At 42.8% G+C, this 23,487-nt stretch overlaps 3 protein-coding genes and 1 long non-coding RNA gene across 6 annotated transcripts in view; 2 read left to right on the top strand and 2 right to left on the bottom strand.

Moving 5' to 3' along the window:
• Nucleotides 1-1,389: 1,389 nt before the first annotated feature.
• On the top strand, nucleotides 1,390-5,872 carry ankzf1 (ankyrin repeat and zinc finger peptidyl tRNA hydrolase 1). 2 transcript variants are annotated; one of them, XM_003961977.3, is made up of 16 exons: nucleotides 1,390-1,491; nucleotides 1,784-1,935; nucleotides 2,027-2,139; nucleotides 2,233-2,335; nucleotides 2,446-2,645; nucleotides 2,717-2,826; nucleotides 2,934-3,087; nucleotides 3,213-3,435; nucleotides 3,533-3,631; nucleotides 3,749-3,922; nucleotides 4,022-4,123; nucleotides 4,219-4,501; nucleotides 4,585-4,696; nucleotides 4,771-4,938; nucleotides 5,011-5,081; nucleotides 5,195-5,872. In XM_003961977.3, exons 2-16 carry the CDS (start codon nucleotides 1,812-1,814, stop codon nucleotides 5,316-5,318), a joined length of 2,160 nt encoding a protein of 719 aa, XP_003962026.2. In that variant the 5' UTR covers nucleotides 1,390-1,491; nucleotides 1,784-1,811; the 3' UTR covers nucleotides 5,319-5,872. The 2 variants fall into 2 exon arrangements, with proteins under 2 accessions (XP_003962026.2, XP_029698232.1); XM_029842372.1 differs by having other exon boundaries at nucleotides 5,192-5,872.
• Nucleotides 3,414-4,852, bottom strand: LOC115251142 (uncharacterized). The gene is made up of 4 exons (XR_003889698.1): nucleotides 4,714-4,852; nucleotides 4,421-4,495; nucleotides 4,173-4,313; nucleotides 3,414-4,087 (listed from the first exon to the last, which is right to left on the bottom strand). It is a non-coding gene; the product is annotated as an uncharacterized lncRNA (long non-coding RNA).
• On the bottom strand, nucleotides 5,410-9,061 carry glb1l (galactosidase, beta 1-like). Its single transcript, XM_003961976.3, has 16 exons — nucleotides 8,845-9,061; nucleotides 8,543-8,712; nucleotides 8,316-8,466; nucleotides 8,188-8,248; nucleotides 8,020-8,114; nucleotides 7,779-7,959; nucleotides 7,636-7,694; nucleotides 7,428-7,549; nucleotides 7,187-7,227; nucleotides 6,994-7,112; nucleotides 6,844-6,918; nucleotides 6,681-6,770; nucleotides 6,476-6,589; nucleotides 6,183-6,314; nucleotides 5,877-6,101; nucleotides 5,410-5,810 (listed from the first exon to the last, which is right to left on the bottom strand). The coding sequence occupies exons 1-16, from the start codon at nucleotides 8,902-8,904 to the stop codon at nucleotides 5,616-5,618; spliced, it is 1,890 nt and encodes a 629-aa protein (XP_003962025.1). The 5' UTR covers nucleotides 8,905-9,061; the 3' UTR covers nucleotides 5,410-5,615.
• A 5,025-nt stretch (nucleotides 9,062-14,086) lies between these two features.
• The window catches only part of myo10l3 (myosin X, like 3), a 39,367-nt gene continuing 29,966 nt past the window's right edge, over nucleotides 14,087-23,487 (top strand). For both annotated transcript variants that reach the window (XM_011610539.2, XM_011610533.2), the window contains exon 1: nucleotides 14,087-14,363. In XM_011610539.2, the coding sequence (XP_011608841.2) occupies nucleotides 14,343-14,363 (21 nt within the window). In that variant the 5' untranslated portion in view covers nucleotides 14,087-14,342. The remainder of the gene's footprint in view (nucleotides 14,364-23,487) is intronic.

The raw sequence follows: 23,487 nt of genomic DNA, 5'->3' as shown, positions 1-23,487 counted from the left end.
TGCTTTACTATCTCACTTGCAGCACCAAAGAAAGTGAGCGGAGACTAGATCTGATTATGGAAAATGGTGAAATTGTGGATATGTTGCAGCAAGTAGGTCATCTTCTGCAAAGGGAGCGCGATCTTTCTGAACAGATGCATGGTGAACCCTCTTGGAACAGGCAAGATGCTGTGTATACTGTATAGACCTGAAGTGACCTCAGGCAAGTTGATTTTATTCTACATTTGCTGTTTTTAGGTGTCAATATGATGATTTACATGAAAGAAAAACTTGCATCTCAAACAAGGAGAGTTTCCTGGCTGCTAAAATCATGGAGGTCAAAGAAACTCTAGCAGAGGTCAAAAATGCTAACACTGCAGGTGAGGGAAGAAATTGGATGTCTAAAGCAGTACTCAAGCACAGTAGTTTAAATAATTCTATCTTTGTGTGCCAACAGCACAAGCTCTGATCCAAGTACCAAGTAAATCAAAGAGAAATCAGAGGAAACCCAAGTGAAATAATGTTTGATATCTTTTTAAAGTATCTTGAGTAATATTTGGGTTTGTGTGCATGCTGTTTCACCTAATAATGTGTTTTTATGTTTTTGAAGTGCTTTTTTGAAGTGCTTTTGCTTTAAAGGGTTAGTAGATTGTTAACATAACAACAGGCAATATGTGCTTCAATACTTCTGGGGTTTCATCTGTAAAAGGCTTTATCTGATTTATGAAGTAGCTATCTAAATCTTACAATTAGACATTATGCTTTTCTGCTTTCCTGCAGTTTATCCAATTTGTAAACTTCAGTAAATTCTAGGTACTTTGCTTAATGTGAATCAAGGTAATTTATTTGTAACCGTGACCCAAATAATAAGACCTTCTTTTCTATTCTAAATAGGCCATTTCCCAGCAAGCATTTAGTATTTTCTGAACTTTTAACCTAACAATTGAGACCATAGACAATAAACCAACCCAGTGAGGCAGAAAATCAATTCATCAGGGTCAATTTCAGGCCATCTTTTATTAATTCTGGACATTTCAGACTATCCGGTCATTTCAAATTTTCTTTAGTTTTATAATTATTGTACATTTAAAATCTGTTCTGTATTTTGTACTTTACAGGATATGATGGCTTTCCCTATACATTTACTAATCAGTAATCTGTAACCTAGTAATTGTTTCCGTGTAAATAAAGACAGACTGAAATGAGTTGACTACACTAATTATTCTTTGAGCATTTGTTAATATTACTCAACTTTCTGTATAAATATGTGATTTATGTGTTTTATTTAACCGTGTGTTTTTGAATTCATCATCTTAGTGTTACTGTCAACAGTTTCTTTTACACTGTTTCGCTTTATAATCAAAGCTGATATTTTAAACGCAATTAGTTTCCACATTGGAGGAGGAACGTGCGCTTCGCGTTGTTTTTGGGACATTTGGGCTTCCGTACTTGTGTCTGCACTTTCAATAGCCTCTAGTGAATTTCCTTCAGAGACAGAGAAATTCTGTTCTGGTAGGTATTACCGTATATTGAATGATTTATCTTTCACTCTGATCATGTAACAGTCCCTAAATGACCTGATGTAAAAGATGAAACGGCAACTACCGAGCTTTAGGTCGCTGGTTACATGTGCCCACGGTTACGTCAGTTGACGTAGCGCTAGCATTTTTATTTTTTTATTTTTTAAGTCAAAGGAGTTTGTGCAGTGTTGTCAGCTCATGATAGTAACTATATCCGTCAAACGGGAAATTATTGCTATATGTGTCGGATGACATCAAAACGAGTATGCTCATTTGTTTTGTAGTATTTAAAGAAGAGGAAAATCAGCAACAATGACGAAGTCAGTCGAGCAGCGCTCAGTTTTCGACTTGTGTCCAAATGATGAAGTTCTGATCGGGCTGGCGAAGGTAAACTCAGCCCTGCAAACTCTCTGCAACACGGCTACAGTCCCTGCAGGTTTGTGTGACTTGCAGCTGTACATTCTAAAGGGGTGACGACGTTGGTGATCCATATCTTGATGTGTGTCCTAATATTGTATATCACACAGTTCCGAAAGCGATACAACATGAAAGACAACGGGAATCCAGCCTGTTAAGAGAAGTGTCAGACAAGATGGTGTGCTTAGCCTGCAGATGCACCTTTACTAATCGTGAAGATCAGGTATTCTTAAGATTTGTTTCATACTAACATAAATGTAATGCCCAGGAGTTGGCTTTTCCATTTGAGTCATTTATGTGTTCTTTGGTATGTTAGGTGGAACACTACAAGCTCGATTGGCATCGTTTCAATTTGAAACAAAAGATGCTGGGAACGTCGCCAGTTACAGCAGAAGAGTTTGAGAAGAAGACTGGAGAGGGTGAGCAAAAGTAGCGTTCTGCACATTTATGGGGCTTCTAACAAGAAAGCAACAAAAGGCTGTTTGAGATGTCAACACCATTGGTTGATCTTCCAGTTATTGATTTGTAGGTGACGTGTCAAGTATCTCGGGATCGGAGTCTGATAGTGAGGAATGTGCTGACAGCGACGACGGCAATGCTGCGGATAGCGAGGCCTCACCTGAAAGCTGTTTGATTATGGGCCAGCGTTCCACCAAGCTTATTTTCCAGAACTTAGCAGGACAGTATCTATCAGTGCATCGCTGCATCCTGCAGGGCAAGTCTGCTGAGGTATGAAGACAGTACTGTTCCCTCTGTATAGACAGAACCTTTTATAACATTTTGTTTCTGTTGCTCTTAAGTCAGATGACGAGCAAGATGTAGGATCATCCTTAAAGAACATAAATAAGACGACTTTGTGGGCAATTCTTATGGCAGGTGGAGGACACTTTGTTGGTTCTATATTCCAAGGGTGAGCTCTAGTTTTTTTGTCACTCCTCTTTTATCTTCAGCACAAAATCCATCTCAAAATGCAATTTAGCTCTACATTGAGCCCAATCAATGGTTTGTATTTTATAGAAAAGAAGTCCTTCATCACAAAACCTTCCATCGATACACAGTCAGAGCGAAGCGAGGCACTGCTCAAGGACTAAGGGATTCTCAAAACCGAAGTCATGCACCAAAGTCTGCAGGAGCTGCACTGAGGCGACACAATGAGGCCGCCTTAGTTAAGGTAAGAGTGGTTTTTAAATTTAATTTCTTCCCGTTTTATGTTCTTATTTTTTTCCCTTTCAAAGTTCTTTTTGAAGCTCTAATTTGGTATAAATTATTTTCATGGAATGTTGTACTTTTCCACAGGACATTCAGGATCTTCTGGTTAGCTGGTCTGAACACTTGAAGGAAGCCTCTGCGATATTCATCCGCGCCCCTAGCTACAACAAAAGCATTTTTTTTGGTAGCCGCTCAGCACCATTTGACAAAAAAGACCCAAGGATCCACTCAATCCCTTTTGCCACGCGTAGAGCAACTTTTCGGGAGGCACAGAGGGTACACGAGGTGCTTTCCACCATCCATGTTTATGGTAAGCTCAGTGACATCCTTGATAATAACATGTTATTTGATTGTTGTCCTGTGTCCAGGATATAATAAATACTGTGTGCATATTGTGTTGATTTTAGGAAAAGACACAGACGTGTCTGCAATCTTCAGTCCATCTAAGAAGGTCTGGAAGAAAACAGTCAAACATGCAACTCAGGCAAAAACAGATCCAGACACAGGTGAATTTATAAGCATAAAATCTGCATAAATGCAAAAAAGATTAATAAATTAAGATGGCTTTTTGTTCTTTTAAGATGACTGAAATATGGCATATAACATTTTCTCTTTGTCTCTAGTCATGGCAGAACACCAAGTTTCATCTGAAGAGGAGGGAGATGAGATCCAATTGAAGATGGTAGAAGTGACTTTAGGGACACTGGACCTCCGTGAGTCTGAAATTTGCCCCTCCAGGCATCAGAGGAGGAGGAGGAGAAAGGAGGGAAAGATAATACAAAATCATAGTAGTCCAGGTCGGGTGTGTTGATTGTATAGAAATTCAAGTATATCATCCTTATTGATCCAGTAGAACGCCTGTTTCTCAAATTTCAATTACGGTTCCTTTTTGACAGAATTGTGTGACGCGGCAGCAGATGGCATTAAAGAGGACATGTTGGAGGCTGCAACAGGAGACGAAACTGAAGAACCGTCAAAGACAAATAAAGAAACACAAAGTAAGAAAAAGGAACTACTGGTGCTTATCTCTTAGATATTCTCTTTCACCTTGATGTGTTTGTAATCTTCATAATTTCCTTTTGTTTTTTTAAAGAACCTGCTGATGATTCGGTGGAATACTGCCTGAGGGACTCCTTGTTTACAGCATGTAAAGTTGGAGATGTAGACACCCTGCACACACTCCTCCAGCTACCCACACAAACAACAGACATGCAGGAACAGTCAGACAGCCACTCCTCTACTGGCTCCAATCCTCTGTCGCTGCTTAATGAGCCCCTGGACTCGTCAGGGTTCACCTTGCTGCACGTTGCCTCAGCCGCTGCACAAAAAGAGACTGTCAGGGTGCTGATGGACGCAGGAGCAGACCCAGCCTGCAGGTGTGAAAAGAGTATTTGGAGTGTGACACAAAAGCAGTATTTTTGGCCAGAATAAATATTGTTTTTATAATATTTGTTTACAGGGACAGAAAAGGGCAGCCGCCGTATATTGTTGCCCCTGACAAAGACACGAGAAACGTCTTCCGTAAATACATGGCTCACAATCCTGACAGATATGACTACAAAAAGGCCCAGGTGAGGACAATACTGACCTAAAATGTCCATTAAATGCACTCGTCTTCAAAACTTTTACACTTGCCCAACTTAAGGTCCCTGGACCGCTAACAGCAGAGCTGCAATCCAAACATCTGGAGAAGAAAAAAGCCCAAAAGGTTTTGAGGAAACGGCGAGACAAAGAGCAGAAGGAGGAAAAGAAAAAACAAGAACTGGAGGCAGAAGAAAAGAAGAGGTTCTCTTGTCTGAGTGACCGTGAAAAGGTGAGTTAATATTGAAATCTGAGTGTTCTCCCACACTTGAATTAATCACCTTCACCATTTATTTTATTCCAGAGAGCTCTGGCGGCTGAGAAGAGATTAGCAAAGCAAGTCGCTGCGACTGCCGTCGACCTCACAAATGTCAAGTAAGGTCCATTGAGCTCAATTAATATACATCGTCATTATATTAAGCATTACAGGCAATGTTGAGGAAAGTGTCTGTAACAAATGTGTGCCTCCCCTTTGTCTTTGCCAGTAGATGCTGGTCGTGTGGAGAGTCTTTGCTTGGCAAGATTCCTTTTCAGTATTCCGAATATTCCTTCTGCACCACTCGTTGTGTTCAAGCTCATCGTAAAGCCAACGCGCCTCCTGGCAAGACCTAAAGAATATTTGGCTTGTGTTTGCAAGCAATTGTCTGAGAAAAACTTGTCCAGTCGACTTTGGCCAAAGCAAACGGTGTAAGAGTATTGCAACTTTTTTAATGTCGCCTATGTTCCAACTGGATAATTTATTGTCTAAAAAAGGTGGGGGAAAAACACAAATCATTGTTTTAGATGAATGTTTACAGATGACAGGAAAATGATCATTTGAGTGAAGCTGCTGTGTAAACTGAACTGTGCTGGTTTCAGTCAAGTTAAAAAGGCTGAGTAATAGAGGGAGGTGGAGTAAAGACTCAGTGTTTAGTCAGGACCACTGAGCAGCGGACGATCTATGAAGAGAACCCGAAGATGCGCGGGAGCCCCCTCGAGCTCCAGCACGGTGATGTTGTTGGGTTTGGTGGCGCTGAGCAAGGGTCCCGGGACATAAAGAGTCTGTTGAGGGCCCCTGGAAGGCCAGTATCTTCCCAGGTTAATACCATTAATCCAGACCTGGCCCTGATAAAACAAAGATATCTTTAGAACAGACATTTCTATCAAATAAATTGCTTTACTAAGAACTACCTTTGTCCATCCATTGAGCTTAAGAAAGGTATCCCAGGCAATGCCGTTGGGCTGTAAGGTCCCTGTGTAGAAAACGGGCCCCTGTGTGGGCTGGTTGTGTGGGTGGTCGAACTGATGACTGTCTGACTGAGGCCATCCTTCAGAGATGACACCATCAATGTTCAAAGGATAGATCTTCCAGTCAGTCAGTATGTCTTTACCCAGAATCAGGCTGCTGACGAGGCCCTGCAATGCAGGTACCGGTTAATGTGAACGGACTAAACAGAAACCCAAGGGTCTCTCCTCACAGTCATGGGTCTTCCTTACCTTGTAGTCATTGATCTTACTGCCAAAATTCACCCTCCCCATGTTCTCCACCAGGATGTCCACAGTGTCTCCCTGCTGTCCGGTGATGTTTATTACCAGTGCGTTGTCTCTCTCCAGCAGGCCCTGGAACACCTGCACATCCAAACACACACTTATCAAGTGCAAGGTCATAACACAAGTCTGAACATCGTATAAAACGCCAGGCTTTGTCCGTCATGTTTCCCCTCCACCAAACCCAAACAATGTCTTGCTGAATGGCTAATAAACAACAAAGGTTCATTGTAGAGGCTTACCCCATTGATGGATACGTAGGCCCGGTCATGAACCCCATTCAGCGGAGACAGGAGCGGCGTGGGCCACGAGAGGTCTCTGGGCAGCGTGGTCCGATAAAGCATGTACCCATAGTACTGAACACAATAGACACAACGAGATGCAGACGCAACCTTCCAGAAGTTTTCCATGTTTCAAGAGGTTTAGAGCGTGTAACCAGTGGCCTACCTGCTTCACCTTTTCAAACGTCAGAGGGTACTGGGATTCCAGTGGGCCAGCGGGGCAGAGGGTGTCTAACAGGCTGCTGATGTTTCCGACCTATAAACGTGTTCCTAATTCAGATCAAGTGCAGCGTACTATCAGGTTGTGAAACGGCAAAAAGCAACAATACCCTTTTCATCAGCAACAAGCCATAAGCAAACTTTGGAGTTGCCGGCGGCATCGGGCCAGAGGGAACGTCTCTAAACTGGAGAGAGAAACATGGATCATGTGATTGTGTGTTGAAATCACCGATGCATCTGAGCGGGCGGCAGTGCCGTACCTGCTTAATAACGTCTCTGATGGCAAACAGCTTCTCCGTGGGGTCTCCTGCCTCAGACAAGGGGGCATCGTAATCGTAGCTGGTGACCACAGAGCGGAACCTGGTGTCGTGATCGGCACCTGCAGAAACGTGAACGCACAAATGTTCTGATACCTGATCTAATGTGAAAAGGCTTTTTTAATCCTTTTATTACCGTTCCAGTAACCAAAGTTTGTGCCTCCTTCAAACATGTACCTGAAAAGAAAGATGTACGGATTTATTCGACTGTTAAAACACCATATATTCCCTCATGCAAGGTCACAAATATTACAAAAACCTCAAAAGATTCGTGCCAGCGAGGATCAACTAAGTGTGGCGCTTCTAGACAGATTTGTTGCCAATAAAATAACCATGGCGGCCAAATATGTGATGATGATGTGTGAGACGAGACGTACATGTTGACGCTGGCTCCCATCGCGAGCATTTCATCTAACACTCTGCTGACCTTGCGGGAATCTACCACGGCGTGCTGATCGCCCCAGTGGTCCAACCAGCCGGTGTAGAACTCCGAGTTGACCTGTGGCGTCATTTAAAGCCAATCACAATCGTGCACTGATGAGCGATCAGTCGTTACCACGCGGTGGGATTTTGCAGGTGACGGACCAGGGGCCCCGAGGGCTCGAACCGTCTCTGTCGGCCGAAGGCATCGGTTACGTTGTTCTCTGCGTTGGGAGAGAAATGTTGCGACTTTAAATGTCCCCTGCTGTGAATGTTGATGATGCTGAGGCGTTAATCATTACGGCAACCTGTTCCAAAGTCTATGGTGGCGTATAATCCCTCCAGCGTCCCACAGGTCATTTCCCTGTCTGTGTTCCCATCTGTTGTGAACAGGACCGTCTCTTCACCCAGAAACCAGCGGAACAGTGTCCTCAAGTGACGCATGTAGTTGTAGTCACAGGCAAAATAACTCCCATATTCATTTTCCACCTGTTGGCGAAGACGGTTAATTAAACTCTAAAAAGCCTGAGTGATGACTGATTTCTCTACCTGGACTGAGATGATGTTGCCCCCGTTGATATACAGCCACGGTTTCATTCTGGGCAGCAGGACAGTGAGCCAGTTGCTGACCGCCTGGATATAATCTGGTGCAAACAGGCCAGCAGTGCGTTAATATGATGCCCAAAGAAAAGACTAGAGGTGCAGGTCATACAGTACCTGTGTCGGCCGTGCGGAGGATGATGTTTGGTTTCTGGAGTAGCCATGCTGGCAGACCACCCTGGGGAGTGGGGACATTGGAAGTGTTTAGTGTGTTGACGTTGTCTCCACGACAGTTTCTGCCTCACCATTTCCCATTCTGCACAGATGTACGGCCCCGGCCGCAGGATGACCAGCAGACCCGTCTGGTTGGCCAGATGCAAAAAATACTCCAGATCTCGCCCTCCTGTGAAGTTGGGAACCCCCTCTGCTGTTTCGTGGAAGTTCCAGGGGACGTATCTGAGCGGACATGCATTGATGAGTTGAAGAGCAGGTGTGTAGATGTGTGTGGAGGCCTGCAGGAGGCTGATCTTACACTTGGATGGCATTCAGGCCAGTCATGTACATCTTCAGGAGCCGGTCCTTCCAGTAGTCTCGCGGGATTCTGGAGTAGTGGATGCTGCCTGAGATGTATTGAAATGGTTTCCCATCTTTAAGGAAACAGTTGTTTTTGTAGTCTATGGAGAATGACCTCATCCCACAGACCTGCAACAGAGGAAAACATTTATGGAAGTTTGAATTTTGCACTGCTCTGACTCCTCCCATGCCGAAATCAAGGAAAAGGCGTGGTTTTTTTTTTTTTACTTTTTCACGCCGCATTTTTTTGTTTCATTTTACCAAGCTTCCACTGGCAGCTAAACTGGCCACTGTGACGTAGAGCAGGACGCCGGCAGCCATATCCGCCACCTTTCTACGCGCGCTGGAGCTAAAGCCAATTCATGCTGCACTCCTCTGGTGACGGCGCGGTCTTATTTCAGTGATTTTGCTGATTGCAGCTCAGAGATGCGTCGCGCTGCAGGGTCGCTTTTGTTGGTGCCCGCTCCCACAACATCGTCATGTGATGTGAGTGTCACGAGCCCTCGGCGGGTCCTAAAGCCCGCCAAATTCACTGCAACCTTGACGACCCGGGGTGGAACTATAAGTTAAAGTAAGGGGAGCGCTTCCCAAATTAGCATCTCAAAGTGTATTTTGGATCATTCGTCAATACTTGTTCGCATTTTTTAGTCATAATTATAAAAAAAAAACACCGATTAAGCAACTGGTCTATTAGACCTATAAATATTTTACTTCGTTAATTGAGTCAACCTATTGGAATTTAAATGCAAAAATAATGGCATTAAAATGCTAATAATTATATGCATATTTGGCGACGGTTTTGTTTAAAACAGTAAGTGATAATCTATACTTCTTCATGCTAGTTCTTTGTTGCTGTTGACACTAAAAACGCTACAATAACGAAATGCATATTCCCCACTAGAGGGAGCTCTGATTCTTTAAGGAGAACTAAAGTGATAGGTTTGGTATTTACAACAAAAATGTAATAAATTACTACGTTCTGCAAATAAAATGTATATGGAACTTAAATAAACAAATATTTTGTCTAATTCATTTTCTATAAATATACTAAACTACATGATTGTAATAAATGGATAAAGGCTTTTTTGTTACGAAAAGTGTATTTGGTAAAGAATTGTTCTTGAAAACATTGATTTATAAAGTGATTATACGTGCATCATTATTGAAGCCAATGTTGATAAAAGGTTTCCAGCATAACCCAGTGTTGCCATGTACACATGAGAGCTTTTTCAGATGTATTAAACCTTTTTTAATTTTTTTAGTTCATCTTGTTCATTGCATGTATATCCAAGGTAGTTTTCTATGTCAACTGGACTGGGTTTCTACACAGACTCTCCTGCACAGACTCTTTTCTCCATTAGTCTCCCTTTTAGATTGATTGAGGGTGGGGGCAGCACTCAGATCTGAACGGCAGATAGTAGAAATGTTCTGGCTCTGTGGCTCATTAGCCCACTGTCAGACACTGTTAACAGTCCTGGGAATGAGAGGAGGAATGACACACAAGGGCCTATAATTTAGTTATGAGACAGTGGCCCCATCATAAAATCTCAGGGTATGTGGGAAATGGGTGCACAAACCACAGAAAAACCACGGGAACCAAGGGAATTGACTGAGCTACTATAGTCGCTAATCTCAAAGTCTAAAGGAAGTGACAGAGTCTAATACAAATAGAGACTGTTCAGCACTCGTCATTGAAATTACACACTAGCAGATATGATCAGGTTCCTGTTGAGCAGTATAGGATCTACAGGCTCTGGATCTAACTGGAAACATACCATAGTCATCATATTTAATGACTACATCAAGGTAAAGACCAGGCCTACCTAATGCAATTGGAATGGCTGATCCAAAATGTGATGGAAGACAGCAGAATATTCACCCCAGGGTTGGGCGTCACCTCCATGATGTCATCTCTCCAGAGGCTGTAATTTGATTGAGCGCCCACCACCACCACCAAAAGAGGACCTCTTTGTTGTTTCTGGTGGAATAAGGTGCATGCAGAAACACACACACACACACACACACACACACGCACACACTCCAGCTGAAGGGGATTTATGCTTTACATTACACAAAGGGGTATAAAGTACTGTATTGTTTCCATACTACATTATTCATGCATATTCATGATGCAGACAAAAATGAGATTTAGCTTAACAGAACCAATGTTATTACTATAAATTTCTGACTGGCAATATCATGATTTCTATATATGAAAGCAAACCAGTTAAATCTGGGGGAAAATCCACAGACTGCCACGTGCACTCTAATCCATTAAGCCTAATAAGTTACTGTAATGGTGGTTGTTTATGACGTTTTCTACCAAAGAGGAAAATTGCTGTCTTCCTCATAAGGAAAGCTGTGGTGTGATGACGTAGGAGATGAGTAGAACACTAGACGTGTGATTCACACATGTGAATCATATGACATGAGGCAGCGCTTACAGGTCTCCTTATCAGTTGTGAGTTCAGGATGCCATGAGAAATGTGCCCCCTGTTTTCTCAGGCTCTGAATGGGTGATGCATAACTGATGCTAACTCATCTGCGGGGTATTCTGAGAAGCTGAACAATAAACAATAACATCCCAGTGAAAATGCAAAGGTGCATTTATGGTATTTCCGAACTCAGCAGTCTGATGTGTCTGATTTCCACATCTCCTTATGTAATAAGGTCTGTTAGAGTGCACTGACACTGTGGGAGCACTGGAACCAGAAGATCTATAAACAAACAGGAAGCTGATGGAGGAGCCTGGGAAGCGTGAAAGCTGGCCCTCTATCTTCCAACTCAAGAATGTTGTGTGTCTGTGGTGCAGGAATTCCTGAGCAGGATTGTGTGTGGACAAATTTATTGTTCATTCTAGACTTGGATGCTGCTGAACCCACAGAGGTCAAGCTGATGGAGAGCCTCCTTATGCCAAATTCAACATTAGAGCGTATGTTTAATCAAACATGAATATTTTTAATGACATTTGTCTCATCAGTCACTCATCTGAATTTTTTTCCATCCTGCATGTGACCCACATTCCATGTACCGGTACACATTTTCTGGTTGCACCCCCACTGATTCCTTTTTACGTTAAATATTTACATTTACAATTTTTATATTGAAAGTAAAAATTGGAAAAATGTTACTTTTACACGCATCTTGGGGGAAAAGCAGTAATTGAAGTGAGCACTGATGGATGATGGATTAAAGGGTGAATCATTGCCACTTTCGGAGTATTTTTGTCCAGCCAGCCTGAATTTGTTGGCAGAGGTGTGAGTAATGTTTTCAGTGAGAGACCTGTTGACTCTGCGGTGTTCCAGGAACAGACACATAATTGAATCAATGTGCCACCAGGATTTGTAATCGACCATATTTACACACGAATCTGATGTTTCCCGTGAGAATGATCTGATAAAGATGGGCTCAGGTTTGTGCAATTATAGGTTCCACTTTCATCTCATCCATCCCCAGTTCTGTTCTGTCCTCCCTCCAGTAAGCAAGATAAATATCAGTTATATATGAAAAAAAAAAGATTTTACAGAATTTTCTGCCCTGCTGCAGTTCTACCGGTTACACACAAATCAGACTGAGCTCAGAAAAGACTTCAGAATCACAAGCTTTCACTTTTCCTTCCTTGTAGGTTGTAGATACAAACACAGTGGGTAACGTGGTTTAAAAACGTTATTCCAGTTGGCAAAAGCCCATGTAGTGTATAACCTTATATCAGCTGGTGAATTCCAGTTTACCTCGTTAATTTATTGGTAGTTTCATAAAATGCAGTGCTTGCAGCTGAATAGCAGCCTAATTATGGACTTTCACATTTTATTTAGCTTGACATTTAAGTGAAGATAGAAGTTCCATAATCATGTAAATGAGTAGTGATCAATGGTTTGATTTGTAATTTAGCTTAGTTCACTTCACGGGTGGGTGGCTGTTACATAATCTAACCATCGTCATCATCAGTTGTCGATAGGAGCATCCATCACGTGCCAAAACCCAGTTTACCCAATATCAGACACGAGGCAGCAAAAGGGCCTGTCATCCCAGCTGAGTGACTTTGCCTGAGGTGTCGTCTACCAGAGGGGGGGTCAGAACAGACTCTGTGTCTCCATTAGACCACCGTATACACAATCCCTCACGTGTCCAGCTCCCTTCTGCATCGTCAAACTGGTTTATACACCAGCATGGAATGGTCATCCAACTGTCAGTCGCTACCTGGGTGCAGAAGCACACACAGACACGGACACAGACACACACACACACACACACAGACACACAGACACACACACCCTCTGGCCATCATTATGACTGTATGGAGTTCTAAGTGAACGCCCCAGCTGATGATTATCCACAGTTGCACAATTAGAGGTCAAATTAGTCTCTCCTAGTTCATCCAGTATTATTTGGTCTTGGAAAACAGACAGATTATAATGTTTATTTGGCGCAAATGTGGAATGTCCTCAGCAGATCCCCGTGGCTGTACTGAGCTAGAACTGGCATCCATCCCCGTTTTAATGATTAAGGCCGAATCACCTGAGATGTGACTGCTCGTACATAAAAAGCTCACTATGCCAGTGCTGGCACACTTAAATTCTTCTCTGTTTGAAGAATTGTTCATGTGTTATTCTCCTAAAGTCCTTACAGGCTTAAGAACAATGATTAGTTTGTTTCCATTAAAGCTGCCCCTAACCTCATTATTCAAGACTTATTATTTTTTGTATTTGGAAAACCACAGAAAAAACCCAACTTACTTTAACAAATGTACATTAAAGCTTTCGTATTACAGTGTTTTTCTCAGAGCAAATGACCTTATTTCCAATCAGAGCAACTCTATTGTTTGTTTTTCCAAAGATTTTACTTTGTGAATTTAAAGTCAAATGTATATCATTGCAGTTAAAGTTCGGGGGGCAAGGAGTAATGGATTTTAAAATAGTCTAGATCTTAATATTTATGTAAGAGTTTACAATGTAATTATAGTACTATTACAGTACATCCCGTAACTACATATGAAACAACCCAGTAGCACTTCATTATAAACTATGGCACAATTATGGATACATAATATAAACCCTTTATTATAATACTAAGGAAACAGAGATCTGTATAGTTCTAAAATGCAGAAGTAAATAATATTGCGTTTGTGGACAAAACATAAAGTAATACTAATGAATAACATAAGTGATACACTATCGATTTTGAACTAAGAACAGTAAGCATTTACTGTTTACTGTACATCTATTTTGGTTTCACGGCCAATGCGAATTTTAAAAAGGACGAGTTAAACATTGAAATACACATTCCGGGATAAAGATAAATGAAGTTAGCGTTGTTTAAATGTTTCTTTTGACCCCGGAAATAAGAAGAATGTTTATATATTTATCCAGTTGAATCTTTAATGTGTACTTCCCGGAAAACCATCAGGCTCTTTGTAGATTAGAAAGAGGGCGTATGCTGAGGGGGCGGTCCTTGACTCATCGGGCCCCGCCCCCTCCGCATAATGTGCCGGCTTCATTGAATCGAGTCGGCAGCAGAAACGGAGCTGCTCTGCACTTCTTCCCCGGGACGCTTCAAACTCCGCCGTACACCCTAAAAAAGAACAACGGAATGACTCGTCCCTGAGCATTAGAACGTCTGTGAAGGCGAACGACAAGAAGAGTTGAGTTTATCTCCCCGACGCGGATGGAAATCTTTTGGGAATACAGCTTCCTCTCCTCCTCCTCTCTGGTACCCTGAACTCAGACTACAAAGGGACGGAGGGTCGGGCACCACTTAAAATGGATACGTTCTTTTTAGAGGTGAGTCGGGCTACGAGCTACGTATAGAAACGTTGTCTGGACTAGAATCCACACGGCCCATCGTACCTCCAGATTTAGTTTGTCAACTACGGCGGGTTTTGTCTTTGTTTTAGCTCTGTTGGCATTTCTAAGCTGCTTTTAGCTTCTGCGAACTGTCAGAGACCAAAAAGCTCAGCTGGTCCTTCACAGTTCGACTAATGAGTTTGATGCAGATGTCCTGGGGCATAACTTAACTTTTGCATTTAGCATTTTTAAACATCTCTTTAACAGATTAGACAACAGGGATTTGTTACATCCCCCTTTTAAGATCTATTTTCCTATATGGAAAAGTGATGCAGCATTGTCTGGACAATGGAAGTGTCCTTCCACTTCTGATGTGTCATCTGAAACTATAGGATGAGGCAGCAAGGAGGCAATGCAGAGATGCCTGCAGGTCTGATTTGTCATGCTCTCCTGACTCAGGGGTCACACACTCACAGAGGTGCAGAGACAGAGTATGTTTGTGTGTTTTCCAACTCATGTGGGGTCTTCGCACTCACGCTGTGGGGTCCCCACCAGACACGCCCCGCAGCTTTATTATCAGACCATTACGTTTCAGGGGAAAGGGAAAGAACTGAGGTTAATTTGAGGCATAAATTCCTTGTCAGGGTTAATGTGAGGCTGTGCTAATGGAAAATAAAGGCACATCAGTGAGTGTGTGCACTCCACTTACCTCCTTGAAGACAGCATCAGTCTGACTTGACCCTCAGTCTTACATTGATGTTCGAGAGTTCTTATTGTAGGGATTCCCTTGGTTTGACTGCTAAACTGATACAGTAGTTGCCAAAAATGCTGTGCCATTTTCCCCCCAGATGTTGCGCAAATATTCAAATTACTAATGTATTCATAGTTTTTGCTGTATCAGCCTCAAATTCTAGAACCATGATATCAATGCTTATAAGATATTCTGATTTAAAGTTGTTTTCTGTAGATTTGGAAATGTCTCACAGAGATCAAGGAATTGGAGCTAAATCGAGGATCAATATTTTAATGCCACCACGTGCACATCTTTAGTTAAAGTGTAAATAAGAAGGCAACCCTACATCTGCTGTTCAGTTAGCACCAGCTATAGATTGATGGTGGTATTTACTAGTTTATAAGAAATTGTTTGACATAAAAAAGGTTCACTTTTTTTAACAAGACTACAGGTCATGACAGCTGCCCACATCCATAACTCATCCGGCAGTGTGGATTTAATCCGGCAGGAATTCTGGATGGGTAGTCAGAGATTAACAACGGTGAAAAGAAGTGCAGTGGGATAAATGTCATGGACGACTCGATTAATATGATTTTGTTAACTAAACACAGTGACAGGGGTTGGTGTGTGCCTGGGAGTATGCTCGGGCCGTGCCAGGTACGAGGGTGTTTACACAGAGGAAACCCCATCCTGTCCGTCAGCGCGGCCCTTCCGCTCAGCAGCGGATATAAACGGCATAAAACCATCAGCGACGCCACCTCCATTCTGCACCCGGGCCGTCCTCAGACTGGCTGTAACGGATACCTGAGTGTGCACGTGCTGTCCCATATCTGCTGAAGCTGTGCTCATCCCTGACTTTAATCTGTCTGCAAATTTAATCCCCAATATAGTCCCATACATTGTACATATTGTGCATCTTTAAAGAAAGATTGATCTCCTTTGTCATGCAAATTCACCCTCACATGTAACACAAGTCCATATATTCTTGGTCTTTCTGGGACATCCTGTTGACGGAGATGAGCCTCGGCTCTACATGTTTCTAAACTTGGTATTTAGTTCCTCCGTAGCAGCAGCTGCTAAAGTCTATAAAGCCGCTCATATCCGTTAACTCCTTCCTTACATTCCTCTGTCACAAAGACACCCCGATAGAGGGAATCCCAACCCTGACCTCTGAAATTCCCAGTCACGGGCTGCCTGTCATCCTCGCATTGTAGAGTCGCTGCCAGAGCTTTAGGTTTCACACCATCGGCGCGCAAAGGCAGACACATCCTGAAACGTCCCTCGCAGTCGTCTGGCCTGTTTATTTCTAGGCCTTTGAAGCTGGATCTGTGGATCGGCATGCTCTGGAAGCATTCTGCGTCGAAACGGTGAAACCTGAGAAAGGCCAACCTGCTCCTGTGGGTGGACTATTTTTCTACCCGGGGGCCTTTTCTGCCCAGTTGTCACTTCCTCCAGCTGACACTTTAGAGCGCTCAGATCATTTCTCCTCCAGATCATCTGGAAGGCAGAAGTCACGTCCGCCTGCATCCCTAAATATAATCCGAGAACTTTTAAGAGATTCTGCTCAGTTTCTTCAAGCTGCTCTAAATTAGCAGCGGCGCCCATTAATGAACAGGCAGTGGGGGGGTGTCATTAAACCAGAGGTTTTTTGTGCGTCAGCAGATTTCCTGCTGCATTTTTGCAACCTGAAGGTGTTATAATATGTGAAAAGAGTGCTGGGACTAATTACCAGCTGGGATTTTCTGACCCCACACAAATAATAACATGGATATCCCTGTTCACAGTCACATCAGCAGAGGAGGGTTTGGATCTGGAAAACTTTGACTCTATTTATGAGGAATTAGATCCGGTAAATTGGGGATCAGGACATCTTTAAAGAAACACAGGGACCTTTTATCTGTAATTAAAAATTCAGAGGCATTTTTCTTTCAGCCTAAAGACATTTAATGGACAATGTGACCTCAGTTTTTCCCCATTTGCCAAGAGAGACAGCTTTTCCGAAGGTTGTTTCTAGGTGGTTAGAAAGCGGTTATTTTATTTGTTTTCACTTGGTTTTCCACATGCTTTCTTAATGGCTTTATCAGGAGATTAAACAAATTAGAGAAAACATGCAAATGAGCAAGGACAGGTTTGATGATATGTCGCTAGTCTTGCAGGTGGGTTTCAACCTTTGTGCTAAGATAAATGCTGATGTTGTCCTCAAACAGAATGAAAAAATAATTAAAGAGAGTAAAAAGTTGTTTGTGCAATCTGTGAAACAGATGAATTCTCTAGAATTTGTCCTTCTTGCCTTCTCATCTTGGGCCAGTCCCTCAAATACAAATCACTGAAGCCTTTCAGCTGAATCATTTATTTCTGCAATCCAGTTCCAAGATTACAGCGAATAAGAAAAGCCGTGGCCAATGTCTGTGGTGTGACTGTGGGAATTTTTAAATGAATAAAGTCATATGTGGACGGTTTAGGATAATTATCATAATCAAATATTTCCTCCCCTATAATTAGTACATAGCCAGTTTAGCGTGAAAAAACCAAGAACAAATAGCTTCTAAGAACTCTGAAGTTGACAAATTAACGTGCACTATCCCAAATGTGTAAAATACATTTTTCTGTTTTTTGTGTTTCAACTCCTTCTGACTGAATCTCAGATTAACTGCCTCTAATTCGTTTATCCAAACGTGGGATTCAAGCTGTGCAGCGTTTATTCTCCTATACCGGTGGCTGCAGGATTACTCACAGTAAAGTTCAGCAGCTGTTTAGCAGTGCTTGTGTCACAGCCTCAGTCAATGCGCGATGGAACTTCACCTTGGCCGCCCTACCCCATACACACTGTGAGGCAGACCAGTTTAAATCCTCTCAGTTCAGAGGTCATCCTGGGCAACTTAATAACAGTCAACCTGTAATTACCGAACCCAGCCCAGATGGTGACTTTCCTTTTTTTAGGTCCTGTGATTACGCCACACAAAATCCAGTAGCGTACCACTGCGGATGGAATTTGTATATAGAGCATTTACCCTTGTATTTTTTTTTAAAGCTCTCGGACAGGCCACCTTTTACTCTGTGAATCTATCACAAGGAGACTCCTCCTTTAGTTGTAATTTCAGGATCCAGCGCTGCATAGCTGGGCTAAGGTGTATAATTGTTACTTCAGTGTTTAACACAAGCAAACACAGCATGGTTCCGTCCACAGTAATGAGCTGACAGCTTTCCCATCTATAACCAGTTTATTTTATTGGACATCTGTGTGTGGTTTGGCCTCAGGATGTTTGCAGGGTCTGGAGGATAATATCTAACAATAAGCGTTGAATAGGGGGATTTGCAGGTATTTCACAGCAGCCATGAATCCGTGTAGATTATATTTGTTAAATACATAGATTACATCCAGAAAGTTTCCAGTTGATAAATGACATCATACAGAAAGAAATGATGGCGGTGACAGTTGCAAGGTAAAGATTCAGGGAAAATCAAAGCGGACTAAGGTCAAAGTTAAGGTCACGGGCCACCAATGTCTTTGCTCCAGATATCTCAGATGGACATGCCCTCAGATCTTACGTCTCTGACATCCCCGACCGTGATGAGCTCCAGAAATAACTCTGGTATCCCTGCTGCGTGACCTCCGTAACCATCCACAGATGAGTAGAGAGTGGGTCAGATGTGTCAATGACAGACAGGAGGAGGAATGTGCCAGTGCCAGGTGGCTCTGCAGATATCCAAAGTCTTAGCTGATAATCCAGTCATACTTGCAGTAAATCACATTATTTCTTGCCATCCTGTCCCATTTTGTCAGACAAACGTGTAAGATCAGATCAGATCAGATCGATAGATAAGATTAACTTTACTGTACCACAGAGGGGGAATTTGCTGTTAAAGTAACTCTCCCAGTCAAATGCCAGAACAGTACAGTCAAAAAGAAGAAAGAATTTGTTCATTTAGAAAGTAACAAAACTTTTATACAAATAAATGCAAGAAGGGACATTTTAAACAGGCTTTATGCAAACAACAGGTTGTTTAAAATAGAAAATAAAAATATAATATTGTATGCAGTATGAAGACCATCTGATTACACCGTTAGGTTGAATAAACCAAATGGAATTTGTTTCACATTACTTATCACTTATTGCCCTGGTAAAGGAAAGAACAGACTTACAACTGAACTGTTGAGTGTAATTACATATAACACCTCTCACCGGCTGCATCAGACTCGCCAACATCGCCCTCTCCTCCAAGAGTGAGCCTGTGATTGCAAGGAAAGTGTGCATGTGTAGGGTAACGATGTAAGGCAGGACAGTGTGCCCGGAGTTCATAGACCAGTGTCAAGTGCTCCCTTCTCTCTGTTGTCCTCTTGAAGATGTGAATTTGTTATGCAAATTATCTTCAATAGACTCATTAGTAGCATAGCAGATTAGCTACATCAGGCGGGGGAGGTACCCTTGACAAACAAAGACAGGCTCCAACAGTCGTATGCAGACACAGGAGCAAGCGTAACCAGAGAAATCTGCAGAAATGTTGTTTATGTTGTGGCTTTTTCCTCCATGAAGTGTGTCACTGGATTTGTCTGCAACATCATAAGATCATCCTGCAGACTGCTTTAACTGTTCCTGACTCCAACGTTCTGAGATCATCCACATTATGTGCTTCAACAAAACACTCTGAACATGTCATGGTCTGATCATGGCCAGAAAATAGATGGCCTGCACACAACACCATTTTCAAGGCCTTTTTTCAGCCCAGATTGGGGGAAGCCCTGGTCCCAGTGGGACTCCTCCTCCTCCATTAGCTAAATTCTGATCAGCTGCCCCCGCCATCATTAATTCATACGTCCCTCAGAACAGATGCCGAAAGGTTGCCTTCAATCATCTGATTTCTCCCCCCCCTGTCACGCTCCCTGCCCTTCCACAGCCTTACCCCCTGCTGGCTGAGCTCAGCAGTCTGGCAGGCCCTACAGTAGAGGGAGGCAAACAAAGAAACCAGAAAAGGAGGAAGGGGAGCACAGACACACACTCGTGTTTGAATTACTCTTTACACAGCTCAATGATTATTAAAGCGGTCAGTCTGGTGACAGCGGTGATTAAAGATGGTAACACGTTGCCAAATAGCTGATGGACTTTTTAAAAATTGTTCCTTCACAAACACCACTAAAGTGCTGTTGTTGATTAAATTTGTTTAAAACCCAGTAACAGTAGGAAAAAAGACCAAAGGCAGTCCTAATTTCTGCGATTTAAAATGATAACCAATGTTCAGACCCACAGGGACCTCTGGCCAGCTTCCCTTCCCAGAAGCCCACAGCCTGTTTTTTTAATCTCACCAGTCACTTGGTGGATTCAACCTCATTCCACTCGCTCAGCATTCAGGAGATTTGTCTCAATCCCTGAATTTGGCTCCGTCTTTATGGACAAACAAATAAGCTTTTGCATTGTTTTCATTTCTTTAGGAAACATACCTCATATATGTGACTAATATGCATTTTAGCTACTTTAACATTTCTGACAAGAAAAATCTTGTTACCTAACTAGTTCTGATGATGTTTTTAGTAAATAACAGTTTGATTGAACATGTAAGAGTGTCACATATCAAATATTTATTCATTTTGCCTACAACACAGCACCATGCAAGTCTCCATTTGTTATTTGACCTTATTAAACAGGTCATCCAGCCAGTGTTGTGGACTCCAGGCCACAGGTCAAAGGTCAAACAAGAGTCAATAGTTTGACCTGATGTCTCTTTTTGAATAACAGAGTTTAGATTCGGTGGGTTGGTGAAACCTCACTTTAGTTTACTGCCGTCTGAAAACCACACCATCACCTGAGAAAGGGGCAATTCATTTCTGGTTGTTTGGATTTAGCCCGAGCTAATTAGCTTTCTTTTGTCCCAGCGGACGCTATCACCTGACACGGCCTGCTCTCTGGACCCACGCTCTCTGAAATATTTAAGGCCTCCTCATTATCAAATCTCTGAGCAGGTTGTCACTGTACTAAGCTACAGAAATTCAAGCCTCCAACGCCGGGATCGTGCCGTTCAACATGAGAGTTCTCCGTGTCACAAAGCACAAGGTGACTTGTGGCCTTTGTGGGTGGCGTCACGTTACTTTTGTCAGTTGGTTCTGCCTCGGTAGCCCTACAAATGTCAGGTGACAGACAGCATTTAGGAAGGTTCAAATGAGCTCATGGTGGAAACATTCTGGGAGCAGTTAACTTTTAACTGCGCTAGTGAAACATCAAAACACCCAAGGAAGGGGCGGAAAAAGCCAATAATTATATATTCTTGCTTTCACTGCAGTGTTTAGTGGCAATTATGCACGCAGGAGACACACGGCTTCAATGCTTTGGTTGGTGTTTATTTGTGCTGAGTCAGGTGATTCAGGTTTAGGGCTTTTAACACAAGCTGTGATACCCTCGTCCCTTTGCATCCCAGCTGGCCTTTGTTTAGGATATTTCCGCTTGGTTAACTTCCGAGCTTCAGTCAGAGGTACTCGCCTTTGTCCTTACTTATGGTGACAGAGCTCCTGATGATGGAGGGGACAAAGGGGGAGGAGTTTTCTTAAAACCATCTGTTGCACAGACAATTCATCTCTACCTCGTGCCCTTCAGCTTTAAACATCCACACCAAGCTAACTTAAGACCCAAACAAATGGGCAGACACATCTGGTGTTGGGTTTCATGGGCGCTTGAGTCACTGGAGAACCGCAGCACATGGAGCAATTTTGTTTTTTACTGACTTATTAGTCACCTAATTCCAGTGGATATTTAAGGTTGGCCTCCTCAAATCTAATAATATGCTTACAAAAGTTACAAAAGCTGAAGCTGTCTGCTACCGTCAGACTTTATGTCTGGCAGTAGATCCTTGTTCGTTTTTACTGGGGAAAAAAATATCAGAAAATCTTAACGCAGATCATCATTGCATCACAAGAATTACAGTTTTACTCAACACAAGCCTCTAGTCACCATGTCAGAACATGCCCGATCAACAATTCTCTTCGTCTGGCCGCTATTGCACCACATTACCTTCACGTTTTGTGTTGTTTTGATTTTATCATCTCCACAGCACAAAAACACAACTAAGGAAGAGGGAGGAAAGGCGAGCTTCTGAAGACAAGCCTTTGACTCCCACAACAGCATCTGCTCTACTTACAAATCTATACATGCTATTAATCTCCTGACTGGCGGCCAGAATCCTCACATGAAGCAGCTTTTCTGTAGGCCAGCCTGGTGCCAAGCGCTCACTAGTACTCGGTCACCAGTGCTTCCATTTTAAACCTGAGGTGCTAAGTTGCCCCGTGTTTGCAAGAATCTCTCATGTATTTCCTGATATTTGTCTGTTTCTTTTACAGACAATGGGAGGCTGGACTCTGCCGGTTGCCCCCACCCTTCCTCTTCCACCCACCTCAGCTTCCTCCTAATATAACCACCATCTTTATCCCACTAACCACGTCCCCCGTGGTTAGAGTGCCACATTTAGCTACCCTCCATTAGTCGTCCGAGAGGGGGAAATCTTTGATGATGGAAGTGGGTTTGTCGCTTTGCTGGCTTGGCTGAGTGACCCTTTATCCAAACAGGAAGGATGTCAAATTAAGTCAGAGAGCAGTTGCCACTCTGGGCTGCCGATCAAATGGATTTGATGGACAAAAGATAATTTTATGAACCAAAATGTGTTTACTAACCCAAAGCATTTGTCATTCAGAGCAACAAACACCTTTGCGTTCTGTGGATCAGAGAGCATCACTCTGCAGCCAGTTGTTAATAGTTAATGAGGATTGATGTCTGGAGGGGTGACCTTGCCTAAGGTTTCTGAGTGGAATGGACGCATATTGATCTCTTCATTTTTATGCTTTGTTGGGCACACAGTCTCCCCTTTTCCTTATGGTTTTCTGGTCCACACTACAGACAGCACTTGTGATGATCGATGGCATTGATTCAGACAAAAACAAGCCAGAGAGGATAAATGTGATAGAGAAGGAAAGACGATGAAATTCGAGGAATTTGGATGAAAACAGCATGAAATGTTTCAGCATCGTTTCTCTTGTCGCCTATTATTAAATACAAGAGGTTCTGTAAGTGTGCATTCCTACTCTAAGGAAATGGAATTCAGGTCTGCGCAATCAGCCAGAGATTCCTGTTATTGAGCCGCTAACAAATATGCCGGGAGGGTCAGTGACCTCATTTACACACAAACACAGGAGACATGGCCTCCAGCTCGGAGCCAATTAGTTAAGTACAAGCCACTAAAGACCATTTTTACAATCTTATTGAGCATGTTTGATCCTAAGTAGTAGTGTTACTGTCTGACACACCCTAGCAAACATCCTCACTCGTGCTCCACTGCAGTGGCAGTTTAATAAGAAGATAGCTGTGCCAGTTTCTTGTGGTGAGGGAGTAGCCACGTGGCCTCTGAGCG

This window comes from Takifugu rubripes, chromosome 1 (genome assembly GCF_901000725.2).
Source record: "Takifugu rubripes chromosome 1, fTakRub1.2, whole genome shotgun sequence".
Lineage (NCBI taxonomy): Eukaryota > Metazoa > Chordata > Actinopteri > Tetraodontiformes > Tetraodontidae > Takifugu > Takifugu rubripes.
Note: the sequence above shows the minus strand (reverse complement) of the source record. Positions and strands in the feature narration are given on the sequence as shown.

Excerpts from the sequence above, each read along its gene's own strand:
- ankzf1 (XM_029842372.1), top strand. The coding sequence starts at position 1,812 with ATGACGAAGTCAGTCGAGCAGCGCTCAGTTTTCGACTTGTGTCCAAAT. Across the intron at positions 3,088-3,212 it reads ATGAGGCCGCCTTAGTTAAG|GACATTCAGGATCTTCTGGT; the intron begins GTAAGAGTGGTT and ends ACTTTTCCACAG. Across the intron at positions 3,923-4,021 it reads ACAAAATCATAGTAGTCCAG|AATTGTGTGACGCGGCAGCA; the intron begins GTCGGGTGTGTT and ends CCTTTTTGACAG.
- glb1l (XM_003961976.3), bottom strand. The coding sequence starts at position 8,904 with ATGGCTGCCGGCGTCCTGCTCTACGTCACAGTGGCCAGTTTAGCTGCC. Across the intron at positions 7,550-7,635 it reads TCGAGCCCTCGGGGCCCCTG|GTCAACTCGGAGTTCTACAC; the intron begins GTCCGTCACCTG and ends ATGACGCCACAG. Across the intron at positions 7,228-7,427 it reads ATGGGAGCCAGCGTCAACAT|GTACATGTTTGAAGGAGGCA; the intron begins GTACGTCTCGTC and ends CTTTCTTTTCAG.